The sequence below is a fragment of the Syngnathus leptorhynchus genome, chromosome 2, assembly GCF_054491065.1.
Source record: "Syngnathus leptorhynchus isolate UIUO chromosome 2, UIUO_Slep, whole genome shotgun sequence".
In the NCBI taxonomy this organism is placed as follows: Eukaryota; Metazoa; Chordata; class Actinopteri; order Syngnathiformes; family Syngnathidae; genus Syngnathus; species Syngnathus leptorhynchus.
Genome location: NC_141196.1, coordinates 4,364,648 through 4,382,989, shown reverse-complemented (window position 1 = coordinate 4,382,989; position 18,342 = coordinate 4,364,648). Strand labels below are relative to the sequence as shown.

Below are 18,342 nucleotides of genomic sequence, written 5' to 3'. Positions count from 1 at the left end.
AAATAACCCAAAAAAATGGATGCTCCAATTTGCAGACAGAGTTCTGTTCAAAATCCTGTTTGCATTTGACATTTCAAGGCCCTTCCACCAAAACATATTCTTGCCCCGTATCATGTCGTTTTTGAAGCGTTTGACAATCCCCGTACTTGATTTCCCGCAGTGCAAAAGTCATCAAAATGTCCGTCCTTATTCTTCTATATTCTTCCCCTAGTTATTTGAAAGCACTTGGGACCGATGAGGACGTTATGGAAGGTGACGGTGGACGTTATGCTGGTAATTTCCATTTTAATGTTTCCACCATTTGGAATGTCTGCACTGTTGGACCGGCGACGAGCGTGGGCTGGTGAAAGCCACATCGGCAGGGGGGTGATGACTGATAGGGAGTTAAAAAAACAAAAACAAAATAAACCTTGAAAAAAAAAAGTCCTCCTATGTTGATTTCTAAGCCAGTGTTTGAAATACACAGTATGTAGCCAACCACTCTGAATTAGTATTCTCCTTTTCAGACTGAACATTGCCAAGGACTTGATGTTCTGCCCACACACAATGAGGAAAAAAAACACAAAGGATTTACAATTTTGTGTTACCAATTGGTTTTTATGGTTCAATTCAGGAGAAATTGTGCAAAATCTGGAGAAAAAAAATGGATCAAATTTGGAAATGAAAAACACAAATGAAAATTACCACGGTGGACTTTGTGGCTTTGTGAGTCTGATCACATAAAATGGCCACTTCTAAACCAAAATGTCCGACTTGGAAAACCAAACCTCCCGTGAAAAAATGGTTGAACATGCCAATAATTTGGACGCAAGTCCAAAATTTAGTTTTTGGAATGTTTATATCCAAAGTATCTCTTGGTATTCACATATTTTAGAAAGTGACAAGACAGTGCAATCACCTGCAGAGTTTACCAAGTGTATCCAAAGCTCCATCTTTCAGTCGCCACCAGGTCATGAAAACGAAGACAGTGAAAGTGGCCAAACCACAATTCAAGACGTCTCCTTCTGTGACGAACGTAAACACACACACACATGTCCACCGTGACCCCTCGGTCCCACTCAAGAGAAAACAGTATGAGCGAATCGTATGAGAGAATTGCCTCGAGGCACAAGCTAGGTAGCGAGCGTGTTGGGTTGCTATATTGCCTGCGGGAAAATAAAAAATGCTTCAACGTTTTACAAAATAAAATGTGCCCCCTAAATAAAGGAAAAACAAACCCATGAGACTTCTTTCAGATTTTGACGGTTGCCTGGCAGTTAGGGGACCACTGGCTTAAAATGCCTCATGGTTTCTCAAATCCACCAAAGATAATATAGCTTGATGCTAACACCTGAAGTGTGAAGTAATGAGAGCTGGCGGTCATCCTGAGGTGGGATGAAAACGACGCTGTCACATTGAATCAAGGTACCCGCGACACCTGGGCGATAGGCGGGCGAATGTGTTGAAAGACCCCGAAGCGACATTCCGGCTGTAACCTTTGCAAAGATAGTTTCGCGTTTACAACGTTTGCCACTCAAGTTCTGTTCAGATCTTGGGTGGAGGCGATCAAAGGAACTCTCGTTTTGTTTCGAATATAAAAATACTTCTAAAAGTGGGAAAGTAACATTGGAGCAGACTAGGTTATGCATTCTATATATCAATGTTGAATTTTTTTAAATCCATGAGAACGATTGGGCTCAGAAAAATAAAGATAGGCAGTCAAATAAAGATTACGACGGACAGCAAAATCACTCAATTGGATGCTTGGCCAGTTCTAGGAATTTATTTTGCTGAGAAGCGGACATTTGTTTGTCCAAGAACAACTCGGTATGTTCTTAGCTTTATTTGACTCTAACAAACGTGAAAATGATGAATAAAAGAATGATTTTTTTTTTTTGAAAGCAAGATTGGATTTCTAGGGGGCAAAAAAAGGAGTGCGCTCGGCGCCTCTTGAGGAACTTCTTGACAGCTGTTTGTTTTCCAGGCAGCGTGGCGGTAATTTATTTATTTCCCTGACAGATTGAGGATATGAAAGCCATTGTTTTGTTCACTTTATATTGTGGTTTTAAAAACCCCAGCAAGAAGCAAGAAAGGAGCATCCACAGTTTGTTCAAATGACTCCCCTTCTACCGCTTTATCAATTAGCTAAACAAATGAGTTGCGTTTCGACATCATTTTGCTTGATTAGGAATGAACTGATTGTTTACTCCCAGGCCTTTGAGACAATCTGTGATGAATGAAATGCGGGAGGGTGGTGGACATATCCTATGGAAAAAAACCCCGAAAGAAATCAATCTTTAAATAGAAAGCCCAGCAGGAGCCTGAAGCAGGACCACCAGATTTGCACAAAATTAGCCCAGCCAAACTAAAATGTCAGCTATGCTAACCGCTATGCTAACGTACTCGTTTAACAATCGCCAGTTGGTGGTGTAAAACACAACACAATGATGGCATCCAGCTCAGGCGTCACATTTGCCATTTGGAATTAGCGGCGTTATCAAAAGGTCTCGTCATAAAATCGCATAATTAGCATCCGGACACAACAACTGCCTCAATGTCAAACTCCGGAGCGGCCGCGTCCATAAATACCACGTGAAACACAAGCACATTAAAAGCATCATATCAAATGATAAACCCGGTCGCTGCAATAACACGAGCTTGCACATAATAGGAAAAAAAATCTGATTAATAATACAGCACATGGGTCATTTGTAAATCAATGGAGGGGGGAAGGGGGGGGGGGGGGCGCTGGGCCAGTGAACAGGATGCAAGATTTATTCAGATTACAGAATAGCATTGAAAGTCAATTTACAACCTGAAAGAGAGAGCGAGTCATTAAGAAAGCCAGCCTGTAAAGAGAAGGACGAGGCCTCTTCATAATGCGGTGAAGAATACGAGAGAATGTCATCAAATGTGAAACACAAACAGTACTCGCTAGAAATCCTCATACGCTACAACATCAGGCATACAATCAAGTTAGGAAAGGCTCTTCCCCTTATTTTGTAAATAAAAATAAAATAAAAAAATAAATAAATAAATCACAATGGGGAAAAAAAACAACAACTCTTAGCACAATGACTAGCTAACGGTTAGCCAGTTAGCAAACAGTTGCTATCCTATGCTAACAAAAGACAACTCTAACAATTTACTGGCCGACTCCCACGTCACTCACCAGGCTAGTCCTCACCTCGCAACACAAATTCTGAGGTTCCTCTCTATGGTGGCCCACATATCGATCACGTTAGCGTCGTAGCGCGTGATCTTCCTTGACAGCATGAAAGATTAGTGACTCTAGTCAGCTGCCTCTTTAATTGGTGTGTCTAAATGTTTTATGAAATCAAGATAAAATTTAATCAAGTCCCGCCGCAAACTGCTGATTCATCCCGAAACCGACGACAGGCAATTGTGATTTATTGGAATAGCAGCAAAGGTGATATGTGCTCGAGTGGCAACAGCTGAAGGTCAAACGACATCATTTTATTTGTATTTTTTTGCCCCATGACAAGTGAAAGCCCTTTTCACGCAACAATCTGTTCATTCACGACACCATTGAAAGCTTCATTTGAAATCAGCCCAAGATTGTCAAGCATCATTTGTTTTTCTTTCGCTCCTGCTGCGACAATTGCTTATGAAGTGTTCTCCTTGAAAGTGCTTGTAAACGCGTATCAAGGCACGGCAGTCATAAATATGAGAGTTGGGGGGCTGGGCTCGGCGGCCATATTTGTTTTTCACTACGGGTGAATCTACGCTGTAATGGACCAAACCGCTGCTGCTTCAGAATTTGTCAAAGTCGCAGTTGAACATTTTACCGCAAATTGTATTTTAAATCCTGCGTAATTTTCCCTGAACTTTAAAGTCATCCACAGAATTGAACAGACCAAAGAAGTCCAAAGAAAACCTAGTTCATAATTTCCGTTGATCGCCGCCACCTCCGACATCTCTTAAAAACAGCCAGCGTGAGAATTTAACGACGCTTTAATGTTTATTTTTTATTTTTTTAATTGCAGGTAAATTGCTTGTTTTTGATGGATGTTTTGATTCCAATGAGATTGATTTCTTCTTAAAAGCTCATTAAACAAAAACGCCAGCAGACGTACAACTCGGAACGGGCGAGTTTGATCCATCTCGTCGTGGATATTTGTCCACATCTGAAAGGAGGCGACGGCTGTGACACAAAGCCACTTCCTGCTTGTTCCGTCGTCTATTGTACGGCCTCATCGGCGTTATCTGTCAAGGCACCCGGCGTGCACCCTATTATTTCAAGCCATTTGACTGTCCCCGAGCTGGCGCCGCGCTGCACTTCCCGACGCGCCATGTGATCAGTCGCATTCCTTTGACAGGAGTATCGAGTCATCTGTAATGGCGGTAATACTTCCTGTCAGAAAATGGTCTCGGGGAGAGCGAGACAAAGCCGACGCGACAATAATAGACTGATAACGGCAACCTTCGTGGGGAAATATGGAACCGACTCAGAAGTTACTAGCGATAAAGCGGGTGAACTGGTTCAGAGTTTGAAGCATTGGCTACTATGATTAATAAAAATACCCACAGTACACATTGAGGCAGGTCAGTAAAGTTTCAGGACAGTGGTCAATTTTTTTTTTAACCCATTCAGTGCCGTTGACGGTTATAGACGTCAAAGCTATTAACTGGGTTGGTATTGAATGAGTTAATGAAGAAAATAGTCCAAGATATTGAAACAGTTCTTTGTCAACTAGGAACTAAGCTGTCCACCAGCCAGTCATACTGCGATGGGACTCAATATCAGAACTTTTTCAAGCTCGTCAGTACAGCACTAATATTGCATCAAATTTCTGACCTTTTATTAGGGAGGGGGCAACAGGCCTGAAAACAAAGTTGGTTCACCCCGTTCAAAATGTTGGCATGTCATTGGTCCTCGAAGGCAACCTCACAAAATTATTATTATTATTTCAACGTGATAAAAGGCTGCGAGTGGGTGCGTTCATATTTGCTTGCACTACTGTTTTATTGGGAGGGGATGTTAAATAAAAGGTCTCTTTATTTCTGTCATAAATAAATAAATAAATAAATATATATATATATATATATATATATATATATATATATATATATATATATATATATATATATATATATATATTCCTAATGGGGATTTAATGTGGCTAAATTGAGTTCATTATCGATTAATGCTCCTTTAAGAGCATGGAGCGCGTTCAAAGGAGCCACGAAAAAGGGGGATTAAGGTCAGCCGCTTGGAATCAAAGTTTCATAAGAAGCCGTCTGCCTCCGAGCCACTTTGAAAGTAAAATGACTTGTTTTCATTTAGGTCCGCTTGGCAGCATATTTTCAGATGAAACGAGCAAATGATAAAGCCCCTCCCCCTCCCCACCAAAATGTACAATCATCCTTATAATTAGCCACACTAATTCAAAATCCCCACGTTATCGGGAACTTGCCTGTGGATGGAAACACAGAGCAAGCTTGCAGTGATTATTTGCAGTTCATTAAAGAAATACAGATTTTTTTTTTCCATCTCTGTAGATGTGACGCAGTGTTGGATAACGATGCCGAAAACAATCTCCATATCTCAACCATCTGTGCGGCTTTGCTTGAGAGAAATGGAATCAACGATTTGCTCTTCATCCGATGAAAAAAAGCGCAATAGTGAATGAAATTGCCCAAAAAATTGCGGCAGTGCAGATGAAATGTCATATCGTGAGCAAAAATGATTTTTTAGTTATTAGCATTAGTTTCAGTTGTCAACTCGACATTCGGGCTGAGATTTGCTCAGTGGCATTTAATAAGCAGCAAACAATGAATTCATCACGATATGCAAATATTGAGAGAATTTTTGTATCTGATTATTTGTATGTTTTTCTTTAAAAAAAAAAAAATCGGTGTCCAATAGTAGATGACAACTTAACCTCCGAGAAATGGTCACGATGATTTGCCATGAACGAAACGACGCTCTAAGAACTGTAACACTATCATTATACCTCCATCAATCCCATTTAAGTGCTCATTCTTGCCTTCCATCATACAAATGGCCTAAATAACGCAAATATTACTCAGGGAGGCAAGGACAATGTTTTTATTTGACATTTACTGTGATTTAATCTACCGGGGAGGGTGTAATTGTGCGATTTCATATTTGTAGTGTGTCTCCATACGTCGGGGCTGTAATAACAGGGCAGTGGTTTGGTTTTGGAGGTCAAAGGGGGGGGGCCGTCACAATCCGAGCGTCATGAATATTTCATCCGCTCGAGAAGGAGATGGAAAAAAAAAAAAAAAAAGGGAACGGCTGATTCACAGCTAACTGAAAGTCAGACTATCGGTTTGAACCGGTTGGGTCATTCATATTTTCCATTGGTTCTCAGACGTGAGGTTAACCCGGGCAATCGGGAACATTGATCCAGCGGCGACCTCTCTTCTCGCAGGGTGTCCGACCCTCTGCTGCGACGCAGAGTAAAAACCGAACATTAATTATTCCACAAGCCGAGGCTCCTTTGACTAATCGGTAGTTAAGGGACCGGAGGGGCTGAAGGGTGGGTGGGAGGGGGGGGGGTCTCCTGAGTGGCAAATGCCAATATCTACTCTGACGGCAAGGACAAAGGGAGGCGTGAGTATAGATCAGCGAGCCAATATGGAAGAACTGATCTATCATTTTGTCAGCCTCCCGTCCAGAGGGCAAACTTGTGCGTTTTGCCAATGAGACGACACGTCCAGAAAAGGATGAGGACGGGAAGGGGGGGGGTAAACAAACTACGGTGCTCAATGTACGACCATGCACACAAATGCCTCTCATGACTCTTAAGCAAAACGAGAAGGAAGCAAATGTTTCGGATTGACGACCCCCCCCCCCCCCCCCCAAAAAACCCCAGGGAGGGTTTCCTTGGAATTTCAATCATTTTGTCCGTCAATCAGAATTGATTTCCATATAAGAGCATCGGCTAGAGGGAGAAACCACAAACAATCAATTTGCAAGAGTGGTGGAGGGAGCCACAAAATTTGACTGGATCAGTCAACTGTCAAATCGTCATTGTCTCAAAACAGTCCTTTAAATGACGCTCAAATCATCAAAAACAACATAAAGTCGACATATTCCACTGGCGCAAAAACGATTACCCTCTTTCCCCCCCAAAAAAGTGATCAATTGGCGCTTTCCATGTCATATAAGCGTTGAATTCACCAAGAGCTTTTAACCGATTGCATTATTTAAAAAGCCACCCGGATGCACAAAAGCAATTTGAAGCCACGCGGTAAAATATAGCTTTCAGCTTTGAGTCGTGGGCACAAATTGTTTTGTGGATGACAGCTCCTGTCCTCTTGTCAGACGAGCCACCCGCCGCACTCGACGTTCCCGTCGCGCCTCCAATTGCAACCCCGCTCGCATCAGGTGCCCTCGAACGCGTCGACTCCTCACCCGCAGATGGTTCTTTATTTGAATTTAAGTTGACTGAAAAACAGCTTTTCACCAAAAAAAAAAAAACTTTTTGTTGGTCTCCTTGAAAAGCGGAGCGTCGAAGGCATTCAATGCTATGTGCGGCTTTTCATTCCAGCAGAGCATAAAATGGTGGGAAGAAAAAAAAAAGAAAAAGAGGACGATTACGTCAACCGATGGACTTTTTCGATCTGCCTTTCAGCCACCATGTTGCCATGTTTTGGTTCGTTTTTTTGTGGGTTTCATTGTTTGTCGTTGGGTTGATTGCTTATTTGGTTTGTTGGCTAGGTCTCTTGGTCGACGTTGGTCAGTCCATTTGTGATTTGGCTAGCCGTTCGGTATGTCCGATGTTTGATTTCTCTCTTTCACCAATCAGTTTTGCAGTTTGCCGATTAGTCCGATTGTTAATTAATTGGTTTGTTTGGCTTTTTTGTTTGTTTCTATGATTTTACAAGTCGTCACAAATGGTATAAGGGAAAAACTGCCAAACCCTGCTTGAACCACCCACCTCTCAAAAAATAAAAAAGCGTAACTAATTGAAATGCTGAGACAGTGCAACCTTCAGCGTGAGCGTAGCTTCTTCTTCTTGCACCACCAAATTAAATCAGGGCGGCACGAGAGACACGCTCAATATCTACTATGATTTATCTCCTCCGACAAATGAAATCACTGTCAGCTCCTACTTGCCAAAAGAGGTTTCACGATCCTTGTGAGCACACACAATTTGGATTCAATTTGATATAGTCCCCCAAAAAAACAAAAAAAAAACAGCCATGATAGCAAAAATGCATCATCGCCGCAGCATCAAGATGAGATTCAAATATTTAGGCCGCAAGATCAGACTCACCTCCATCAAGTTTGCGTTTAACAGCCCTGTTATACGATTTCACACTAGCTAAACTTGCCGTTATTTGTTAGCGCCGGCGGCGGTGGAAGTTTCAAAAAACTGCTGACAAGCAGACTCCGGTTGGGGCTTTCAAGTTTTCCAAATGATGCAACTGTTGGTTTACGGAGAGCTTAAAAAGACTTGAAAGCTTCTTGGATGTAGCTGGCTCCAAAATGTGACGGGAGATAAAGACCTCGTTGGAGCAAACCCACCTTTGGAAATGAGTCATCTCCGACACATAGCGAAGCCTTGAAAGATTGACTGACCTTTTGTTCACTGGGAAGCCACAGATGCTAACAGATGGGATTTCAAGTGTGCTCCCATCCAATCCCCGAAATTTGTGTCCTTTACTGAACAGCATCCTCAATGGCCCGCATCTTTCGAAATACTAACAAAGATAAATGTGCCTTGACTAGTCATTTACTTCCCTCTAAAAAGAATAGTGGCGCATTAAGCTAAGTGGCTGATTTATGAACTCGTCCACTCGTGTTAAATACGGAAACCAAAGAGGCTAAGTGAGATAATCACCATTTTATCTCTGAAAATTATTTTAACCTTTAGATAAAAAAAACAACAACTCACTCGTATCACCAAAGGCTGTTTTTAGTATACAATGCTTAGTCATGATCACTACTGCGGTTTTTAAAATCCAGACCTCACCACTGGGAAGTCTCCACCGCTTCCGTTCACTTAGCTGAATTTTTTATGAGGTTCCGATGCCAGTAAATGGCGTAAGGTTCTGGGAAAGCTGCGGCAATCGTAAAAACTTGATCTGTGTCGTTCTTTCACTGATTTCTACGACATTTCTAGAATATTGATCATGTCGCGTTATTCCCTGCAACAAAATTGTCTCTGCTTAAATCGAGAGCACTTTTACGCCCTCCCTCCCTTCAAAGTACTCAAGTTGATCTATGTAAATCAATGCCTCTTAGCTCCTGTGGCGATCCTTAAGGGATAGCGGGGGTCCAAAATAAGAGGTGGCAGTCTTAACAACTCCTGCAGCGCCCCCTCTTGGTTATATTGCCAAGCTCAAAATAGACACAAACATATTAGCTAGCATGGTCAGAACTTTCCAAATCAACTAAGGTGTTAATCGATAGAATTGACAAGCTAATGTTAGCACTAGCTTACATAAAACACATCTGGAACGCAAGTTGTAGTACAATTGTTTAGACGGGGATCAGCTTTAGTCATTTCTCCTTCTTTCCATGCTGATGTTAGCACGTTGGCTTTTCGCCACGGATTGCCTTTCATGTCGACGTCAAACACACGGCGGGACAAACACCGGATGAGCGACTAAGAAAACAATTCCCCCTGCTGTTACGCGCCTTCCTCTAGCTGTACGTGTGCGAGTCTATTCTCTTGACACCATTTCTTGGCGCACAAAAGCACACATATAAAAAAGGGAAGAAAAAAAAGAAGCAAAGCCTCTTTCACGTTATGCTGTTGGCATCAGCCTGTCTGAATTGTCCGAGGAGGCAGCGACGCGTGAAATTGAGTTCAGAACAGTACGCCGTGCGAGAAGGCTACACACAAAGAGTGTTTTTTGTTTTTTTTGTGTGTTATTTATCCGTATTGCGGCGGAAGCTTGGCGGGGAAGAGTTGCTTCAAGATGCTCAGAAATTAGATTGGATGCCAAAAGGTTTCAAGCTTGTTTTCTTCACAAGGCCACATCGTAGTTACGGTGACATACATGTATGATGTATGATCAATAGGTTTTGAGGTATGTGCTAAAAATCACGATTTGGTAGGTACACCTTGGTTTAGAGGTCACAACAGTAAGGGAACAAAATGACCTTTTGATGTAAACAGACACATACTCAATAAAATTGAATTAAAGAGCAAATTAACTATTAAAATACGAGGGAACTGTATTCAAGCAGTGATATTTTAGTGTACCACTAGAGGGCGCCTACATATCACGAGTGCATTTTGAAGATTCACTCTTCCGATTCTGGGTGGTCGTGACTTGGTGGATGCAGTTTTTGGGACTGCCGTCGACGCCGCACTCAAAGCAAAAAGGTTCCTTCTTGAAAAAATGGAATTCCTCGCACCAACCTGCTTTTATTTGCAAAGAATGAACGATGGCAAACGTTTGAGGCGTTCTCCCGAGATCCAATCAGCGCTATGACCTAACGTATCTTTCCTTTTTTTTTTTTACTGCCCTTTGATGAATGTGTTGCTTCTGGATGATGTATGTCTATAGATTGTCGGGGATAACTGCTGTTTGGAGTAATAGCTTCTCCTTTCAAAACTGGACAACGCTTCTTTATGTGAATGTGATTGATCGAGGGGGTGTGGGTGGGGGGTTGTGCTTTTCAATGCGACTTGCCTTCCAGACTTCTTGTTTCAAAATGTGCCACCAAAATGATATCTTCTCAATGTAAACACTAAAAAGCTTAGAATTTCCCCTTAAAGCCAAAGATTGGGATTGTTTTGACATAAAAACTAAAAAGCTTGTTAAAACACCAAAGAACGTGAGCGGTTAGCGCCCAATGCTAAAAGAAAACCATAAAAATGCTTGAGGTCCAGTGAGTGGCCCATTCTTATCACAAAGCCTTTTACGTAATGAGCCCAGACACGTGGAATATAAAAGACATTCCCCAGTAAGCAGGTATGACATTTCAATGGGCTCCTTTATTAAGTCTTCCGGCAGGCGCTAATGTGTCGGAAATGAATGTGACATTCCCGATACCAAAGACTTCAGTGAAGACTCCCGGTGGTTATAATTAATGAAGGGTTAATGAAAAGAGCCGGTTGCAAACTTGTGTTTACACTTTTGATTGACAAGGTAGCACATTTATGCGCTACTAACGGCTATAATAAGCACAATTGGATACTAAAGTGTGGCAGCTAACCCACAAGGAGATGGGGGGGGGGGCGCTAAACAAGATGAATGTCTTCTCCTCCATCTTGCTTTGAGTTGAATTCTGGCCGCCCCCCCCCCCCCCCCCAATCGTTTCCCGCTAAGCGCCGCTGCTTCACCGATACTCCCCGGAGAGCGGCATTGAAGCGGTGGCCGCGTAACCATGGGAACGCTCCCTTAACATAAGCCCATTTGCAGAAGCAGACACTTGCACATCAATTTGGCGCACCGTGCGGGCAATAATTCCAAGCCAAACCCAATTCAGGCCAATTATGGCTAAAGCTTTTTTTAAAATTATTATTAATTCAGATATTTCTTACAACCTCGATCGTAATCTTGATTCCAAACACTTTCTCAAGCACGACGTCAAGCCATACCCAAATATCCTAAAGCCCAAACCGTTCTCACCCTTGACATGTAATTCTCCTTACGAATGTTTCATTTGCCGACTTGTCTCAGCTGACATACGGCAAAACTCCAAAAAAGGACAAACTTGCTGAAACTCTGCCGATTAACTTCCCAACACGCTGAGCATCATCGGCGCTGCAGTCCATCACTCACCGAGCCTGATTGCGCTCTCTGACGCATCGTTACTCACGCTCCTTAATGAGTCGCTTCCCGATAGTCTGCGGTTAAGGTTATCAATACTGGACCATTGCCATAAATATATCGGGCTTGACACATGATGGATCTTTCGCTTCTCGGATGTCAACTTTCCAAGTGACTCATCACTTTCACGTGACCTTTAACTGCAGAAGCGGGAAAAAAAATTTTTTTTTTTAGTCTTGCGGCAAATTTGCTGGATTGATTAATGCGTGAGTGGCTTTGGCTCACCTTGATTAATTCAGCAGAAATTGTTTTACGTGCGGCAAACTATTTAGCCGCTGACAACTAGTTCATTTCCCGAGCTCATTAATGCCACTCGCGGCACAGATTAATTTGACACTGAAGACGCTGTAATGGAGAACCACACAAATACGAAGCAAACTTAACTCATCTCCTGAGAAAATACACTCCAAAACATCATACCTTAGGCGATCTTGTCTAATCCCCTCGCCCCCAACTCGAAATTCCAAATTATATTCCCGAACTCTAAATTTCTGCTAGTTGTATCTCACACTCATAGCAAATGTTGGTATTTAGTTGCGAACAGTTTTTTTTTTTTCCTCAGCGAAAAAATAATAATTTTGTAAATAAGAAAAATTCTTGAGGACTATTAAAACTATTGGCGAATGTCTTTGCGACCTTGAACGTAATCAGCATTCGGGCAATGCGCAAAACCTTGCTGTTCAGGTTTTGAATCCCTAATAAAACCATAACCCTAAAAAATTCCTACATGACAATTGAACTCAAACTGTCTAAAACCAAATCCAGGTTGAGTCAAGTCAAAACCTGACTATTAAAACCTAAGCAGTACAAGAAAACCTGGAAAGTGAATTCGGAGAATTATTTGTTGGTCCTGTTACCAAACAGGAAGTGAGGGTGATTCGTTGCACTACGGCGATATTTCATTTGATTACGTCAATTCGATTGCACGAGCGCATCCGTCCTGCCTGTCGTCTCGCTTCAAAAACATTTTTCCTCACCGGTGTCTCAGCTGCTCGGTAGAATTTTAATGCTTGTTTGACGATGTAAATGCGCCTGCCATGTCAATGCACAAGTTGAGAGGTGGGAGAATAGATGGAGCTCATTTCTCAAGGGGGGAAAAAAAATATAAAAAAAATTACACTTGCTTTACCTGGGCTCTGTCGCAGGATTTAATTAAAGCAGTGGGCAAGTGGTCTTAGCCTTGGATAAGAAAAACACCACGCGTCACAAAATGAAATGTGGCCACTGAGTCACTGAGTTATTTATTGCCTGTCAGCACCGTCATTGGGTGCATTCAGTTTTGTGTTGGAGACAAATGACACACAGGAAATTTAAAGACAATTATATATATATATATATATATATATATATATATATATAGATATATAGAGAGAGAGAGAGAGAGAGAGAGAGAGAGAGGAGAGAGAGAGAGAGAGAGAGAGAGAGAGAGAGAGAGAGAGAGAGAGAGAGAGAGAGAGAGAGAGAGAGAGGAGAGAGAGGCGAGAGAGAGAGAGAGAGAGAGAGAGAGAGAGAGAGAGAGAGAGAGAGAGAGAGAGAGAGAGAGAGAGAGAGAGAGAGAGAGAGAGAGAGAGAGAGAGGAGAGAGAAGAGAGAGAGAGAGAGAGAGAGAGAGAGAGGAGAGAGAGAGAGAGAGAGAGAGAGAGAGAGAGAGAGAGAGAAATGGGTGTGGAAGCAATTGAACAAATTACTCAATTGATCACATTAATATCTTCACTGAATCATCTTGTACATTTTCTGCAATGTCAGTTACAAGTGTCTTATTTTTTGAAAAGGGATGGACACTAAACTTTTTTTTTCATCTGATACATTGATTAATCTGAAAATAATTGAGAATAGATTAACAAATGAAATACTGGTTACAGCCCTTATTTATTATTATGCTGAGTGATTGGTTCGTACGCTACCCCAAATAGTCTACTCGAGTTTGAATGCAACTTGTGCCGTTTAAATAATGTTACACAATATCGACTCTATTTTTAGTATTGTCAAGAAATAAAGTGGAGCGGGACCAATTATTGAAAGCATCACCTGCAAAGGAATATCCAACCAAGCATGACTAGAATTCTTCCGTAACAGCAACATATTGATGACGGAGTAACACTGCCATCTAGCGGACAAGGTGAAAAATACACTTCACACTGTCTAACTTGAGGTTAGCATTCGTCTATTTATTTACAAGACAACACAAGATAAGATGACTATTATGATATTTGACCTCTCTATGGGTCTTTTCTATGACTGGCCTTCATGAGTGCCTTGATGGCGCGGGCTCTCATTTCCAGCTCCAAAAGTTCCAGCTGCTGAAGGGACGGCTGACACGGTGTGGAGACGGCGGCGTCGGCAGCAGCAGCAGCAATGGCCCGCTGCTGGACGGCAGCAGCCGCCGCCGCCGCCGCCACTTCATCTGCCGGCGCCAAGATCTCACTTACGCTTCGGTCGATGTCTCTTTGGATGTCTTTCTTGGCCTCGGTGGGCTTGGGCTGTTCGCCGCCGCCACCGTCGTCGGCCGCCATCTTGACCGGGGCCTCCTCTTTAGGGGTCTCGATGTCACTGTCGGCCGCATTGATGCTGAGAACGTCGCTTTCCTCGCTTGAGCTGCCCCCTGTCGAGAAAGCCACGTATAGTCTCAATCGGGCTTAAGTCGCAACATTGGGAAAAACAAGCAAACCGCTAAAACCTAACATAATTCTCGAGTGTATTATGAAGTTTAAAATGGAACATTCTACATTGTCATTAAGTATTGCTTAATATAAAAGGAGAAAATGTATCAATGTATAAGTCACGCCACAATCAAACAAATATGAAAAGTCTACACACCCCTGTTGAAATGTCAGCTTTCACTTCATTTCATTCTGTATCATCATCTTGCATAACGTTATTTATCCAAACAAAAACAACAACAAAAACATGAAGTGACAATACCTTAACTTTGATACTAAGCAAGGATGATGTGTACGTTGACACGTAAATTCTTCTCTTGTTCTTCTCCAGGATGAGGATGCTTCTTCTTTGCCAGCGAAAATTGCGTCGCGAACGAAAACAAATGTACCGCAGATTCCTGGACGACGAGGTCTTGCCGCGAAAATGTAAATTTTTTACGCAATTGCCGGTTTTTATTATATAAAAGATATTATTGACTTTGAGGGCCAATATCAACAATATTATGAGATAACTTACCTTGCTGGGGTTTGTCCATTTTTTCCAGTCCTTCGTTGCATTCTGTGGAGTCCACGTTGTTGTCCTTCCTTCAACAGACAAATGCCAGTAAAGATACTTAGTTGCCGTAATAATAGAAAAACCATGATGAAAATAAAAATGAGTAACAGCCCCAAAACAAGGAGATAGAAAAAACAAATATTAAACTGGGGGATGAAATTATTAAAATGATAGAATTTAAATTCTCCTGTAAAAGGGTATTCAGTTGCCAGAATAACATTAATTACAAAAAAAACCAAAACATTATATAACCTTTAACGTTGCTGATGGCACCCTCCAATATGGCTTTTTCAGGATGTCAAAAGGACCCAAACATGCAATTTAGTTGTGGGAATAATAAATGAATAAGAATATAATTTTGGAAAATAGCTGAGGAACTCACTGGCTTTCTGAGGCCTGTTGTGCACTTTGGCTAGCGTCTTCATCTTTCGTCACTTCTTCCCCTAGAACACAACAACCGTTGTGATCGTCTGGTAAAAAGTGCAAAGATACTCGACGCAGTCTCGCTACCAGACAAGATCTGCATGATGTTTCTCTCCGAGATGGGTTCGAGTTGCTCACTGCACACTTTTCGGATCTCCTCCAAAGTGCAATCCTGCGGGTCAATTGAGAGGTCGAATTTGATGACAATCGTAAATAAAAAAATGGTTCTGTGGTGCAATCGGTGGGTTCGTTCACCTTGAACAGCTCGGGTAGCATCCTGCGGAGCTTCTTCTCGCCCAGCACGCCGAAGCACTGCTCAAGCATAGTCTTTTTGTCGCTCACGTATGCGCTGATGGGCTTAAAGGGCACTGCAAGGTCAAGGCCTCCTTCTTCGATATCACTACCGACTCTGTCCAGCTCCGCGTCGGCCAACTCGTCCTGCAAGCGACGCCAATTTTGTCATGCTTAACCGTCCAACGTCGTCACGTTACAAGAGAATTATTAAAGGAATTGAAGACATTTATAATTTACAGATTGTGTGCAAACATAACCAAGCGCCGCTATCTTGACACCAATTATGTCAGACGTTTTACCACTCCGTTACTTTCGGCCACTATCTTGACACCAATTATGTCAAAAGTCTCACCACTACGTTACTTTCGGCGCTTCTCCGCTTACTACTTCGATGCCGCTCCTCCGACGGAGGGTTTTTCCTTTTCTTTCCACTACCACTTGACTTCTTTTTGAGCATTTTAGATTATGATAAATCAAAATATCTGCCAGACTCCGTTCGAAAAGGCCGCTGAGGCGGAAGCGTATGTGTCGCTTACTAGTGACGTCATCAATAGGCAGTTTCTTCTTCAGTTGGTGTTTGGCTGCCTTTGCAAAATCCTTTGCTGCCCCCCAACGGCAGTAGTGTATCACTTTACTAAGGTAAGAACAGTTAGGAAATGTATTTACGACTCACAATAAAATAATTTATTATATTAATTAATAAATAAATTAATATGTATTAATATTTCAAATAAAAATAACAGATAATTATAACAATAACAATAATAATATTGTTATATTGTTAAAAAGTCATCATAAAAACCCTCTCTATGACTACATGTTTTGTAGCCACTTAGATAATTCAATTAAAATAAGTGTTAAACAGCCATTTAAAATAATCTAAACAAATGATGAACTTGGAATATTTTAAATACAAACTAATCATTGTATACTACTCCTAAATTTAAAAAAAAATGTTTACAATTAAATATATATTGAAAAAATATCGATCCATATAGCTGGACCAATGAGGACACTCCTAACACTCATCCACTACTTTGATATCCACTAAAATTAGCCCTGCCAGGACATATCTGTTGTCATAGGCGCTCATGTCATTGCCAATATTATGGCAATCCCAATGTTAATGGACTGTTCAGGATACTTCAAAAGAACAGTGCAAAACTCTTTTGCTAAAAAAAAATGCAGAATACAGAGGGGGGAGGGGGGGCCCTCTGGGTCCGGCGTTGGTGACCCCCGTTACTCTGTAAAACAGCGACACCTGTTGACCAAGATGTGCCATTGCTGAAGTCATTTGTGTCAATTGCACATGCCTTGAAACAACCATTCTTGCAAGCGCCTACATTAAATAGCAAGTTCATAGCTAGTTAGTCCAACAATATTAATGACTAAAAAAGTAGGCGATTAAGTTAATCTTAGCATTGCCACTAGCACCAACTAAATTTAAGGTCCTAATATTGTTGAACCAGCCAGCCCAGGACATCTCTCAAGTCTATTTGTTGCTAGCTTCAATGCTAACATTAAATGCAAATATTGTGCTAGACTGTCTCTTTCAATGACATTGTATATCAATTCTACATTGACTTTGTTTTGGTCAATAAGCGAATGACAGCAGCAGATTTTAGCAATAAACTCGCTTGCTATAAACCTTAAGTGCATTGACCGGCTTCCAGCTGTCATTAAGCATAAAAAGGTAAATAAATGAGCTTTTTATGAGTATCTTAAATCATTCCCAATCATAGTGCGCGGGCCTGAATCCTCAGCATGCTGTTGCAAAAGAGAGCCACTGGAGGGCAGCGCTGCAACAGATGATCAATTCCACACATCGACCTGTGCACATTGATGAGGTTCTTCTGCAGCGTGGGGTTCCTCGGTGGGATCCTGGCAACGCTGTTGGATATCCGGCAGCTCTTAACCTCTGACTGTGGCTCCACAAGTCTTTGGAAATGTCAATCATGTGCCCCTTGGATACCACGTGGAGAGGGGGGGCACTGCAGCGGTTTGCTCTTGACCTTGTCTGTGCCTTAAAATCTTCAAAAAAAAATAAGTCAGGCAGACATGTTGGCACTTAACATGGCCGTGAATGGGTAAAAAACAGAAACATTGGCGTAAGCTAAGTTAGCTTAAAATATTGTCTTGTCTTCTGATGATTTCATAATACTATTTTTCCATTTTTGACATTTCCTTGTCTGTGTCAGACTTTCCCAATCTTTCCCTAGCATAGGTGGCTACAACCTAGTGTAACTATTGTTTTAAAATGTAAAGGTTTCTAAGTCACGACATATTTGTTCACCTTTACCCTTGCTAGTTGGGTACATGGCTTACCCCTAACCCTGTGCCATAATTACACCAAATAGAGACATTGACCTTGGTGGAGGATATAACAAAAACAATGCCTCCCACTGACAGTGTGGTCTTGCATCTCCATCTTATTGATGGTGGACCTGTCACTCAAGGCACCCGCCAGCTGTCCATCGCAGCGCTGCCTGTCCCATGAGTGACCCTAATTATATGGCGTGGCAATATGGCACAGAGCTGGAGCCTTTCCCTTCAAGCAGATTGCACACACAAAGAGGTCACACCTCTCTTTCGATCTCATTGGCTGACCTCACAGATAATGAATATTTTTGCCTTTAAAATATTACTC

At 41.8% G+C, this 18,342-nt stretch overlaps 2 protein-coding genes across 3 annotated transcripts in view; both read right to left on the bottom strand.

Moving 5' to 3' along the window:
• LOC147060202 (uncharacterized) overlaps positions 1–9,165 on the bottom strand; it is a 30,111-nt gene extending 20,946 nt beyond the window's left edge. The window contains exon 1 of the mRNA XM_085906630.1: positions 8,250–9,165. Coding sequence (XP_085762756.1) covers positions 8,250–8,255 — 6 coding nt within the window. The 5' untranslated portion in view covers positions 8,256–9,165. The remainder of the gene's footprint in view (positions 1–8,249) is intronic.
• A 4,744-nt stretch (positions 9,166–13,909) lies between these two features.
• Positions 13,910–16,344, bottom strand: caap1 (caspase activity and apoptosis inhibitor 1). 2 transcript variants are annotated; one of them, XM_085937193.1, is made up of 6 exons: positions 16,232–16,344; positions 15,657–15,839; positions 15,489–15,573; positions 15,361–15,421; positions 14,940–15,007; positions 13,910–14,364 (listed from the first exon to the last, which is right to left on the bottom strand). In XM_085937193.1, the coding sequence occupies exons 1-6, from the start codon at positions 16,241–16,243 to the stop codon at positions 13,982–13,984; spliced, it is 792 nt and encodes a 263-aa protein (XP_085793319.1). In that variant the 5' UTR covers positions 16,244–16,344; the 3' UTR covers positions 13,910–13,981. The 2 variants fall into 2 exon arrangements, with proteins under 2 accessions (XP_085793319.1, XP_085793310.1); XM_085937184.1 differs by lacking the exon at positions 16,232–16,344 and adding an exon at positions 16,048–16,225.
• Between the last annotated feature and the right edge of the window lie 1,998 nt (positions 16,345–18,342).

Bases quoted from the DNA above. Each gene is read 5' to 3' on its own strand.
- caap1 (XM_085937184.1), bottom strand. From the start codon at position 16,152: ATGCTCAAAAAGAAGTCAAGTGGTAGTGGAAAGAAAAGGAAAAACCCT. The intron at 15,008-15,360 runs GTGAGTTCCTCA...TGTCTGTTGAAG, and splicing joins CAACAGGCCTCAGAAAGCCA to GAAGGACAACAACGTGGACT. The intron at 14,365-14,939 runs GTAAGTTATCTC...CTTTCTCGACAG, and splicing joins AATGGACAAACCCCAGCAAG to GGGGCAGCTCAAGCGAGGAA.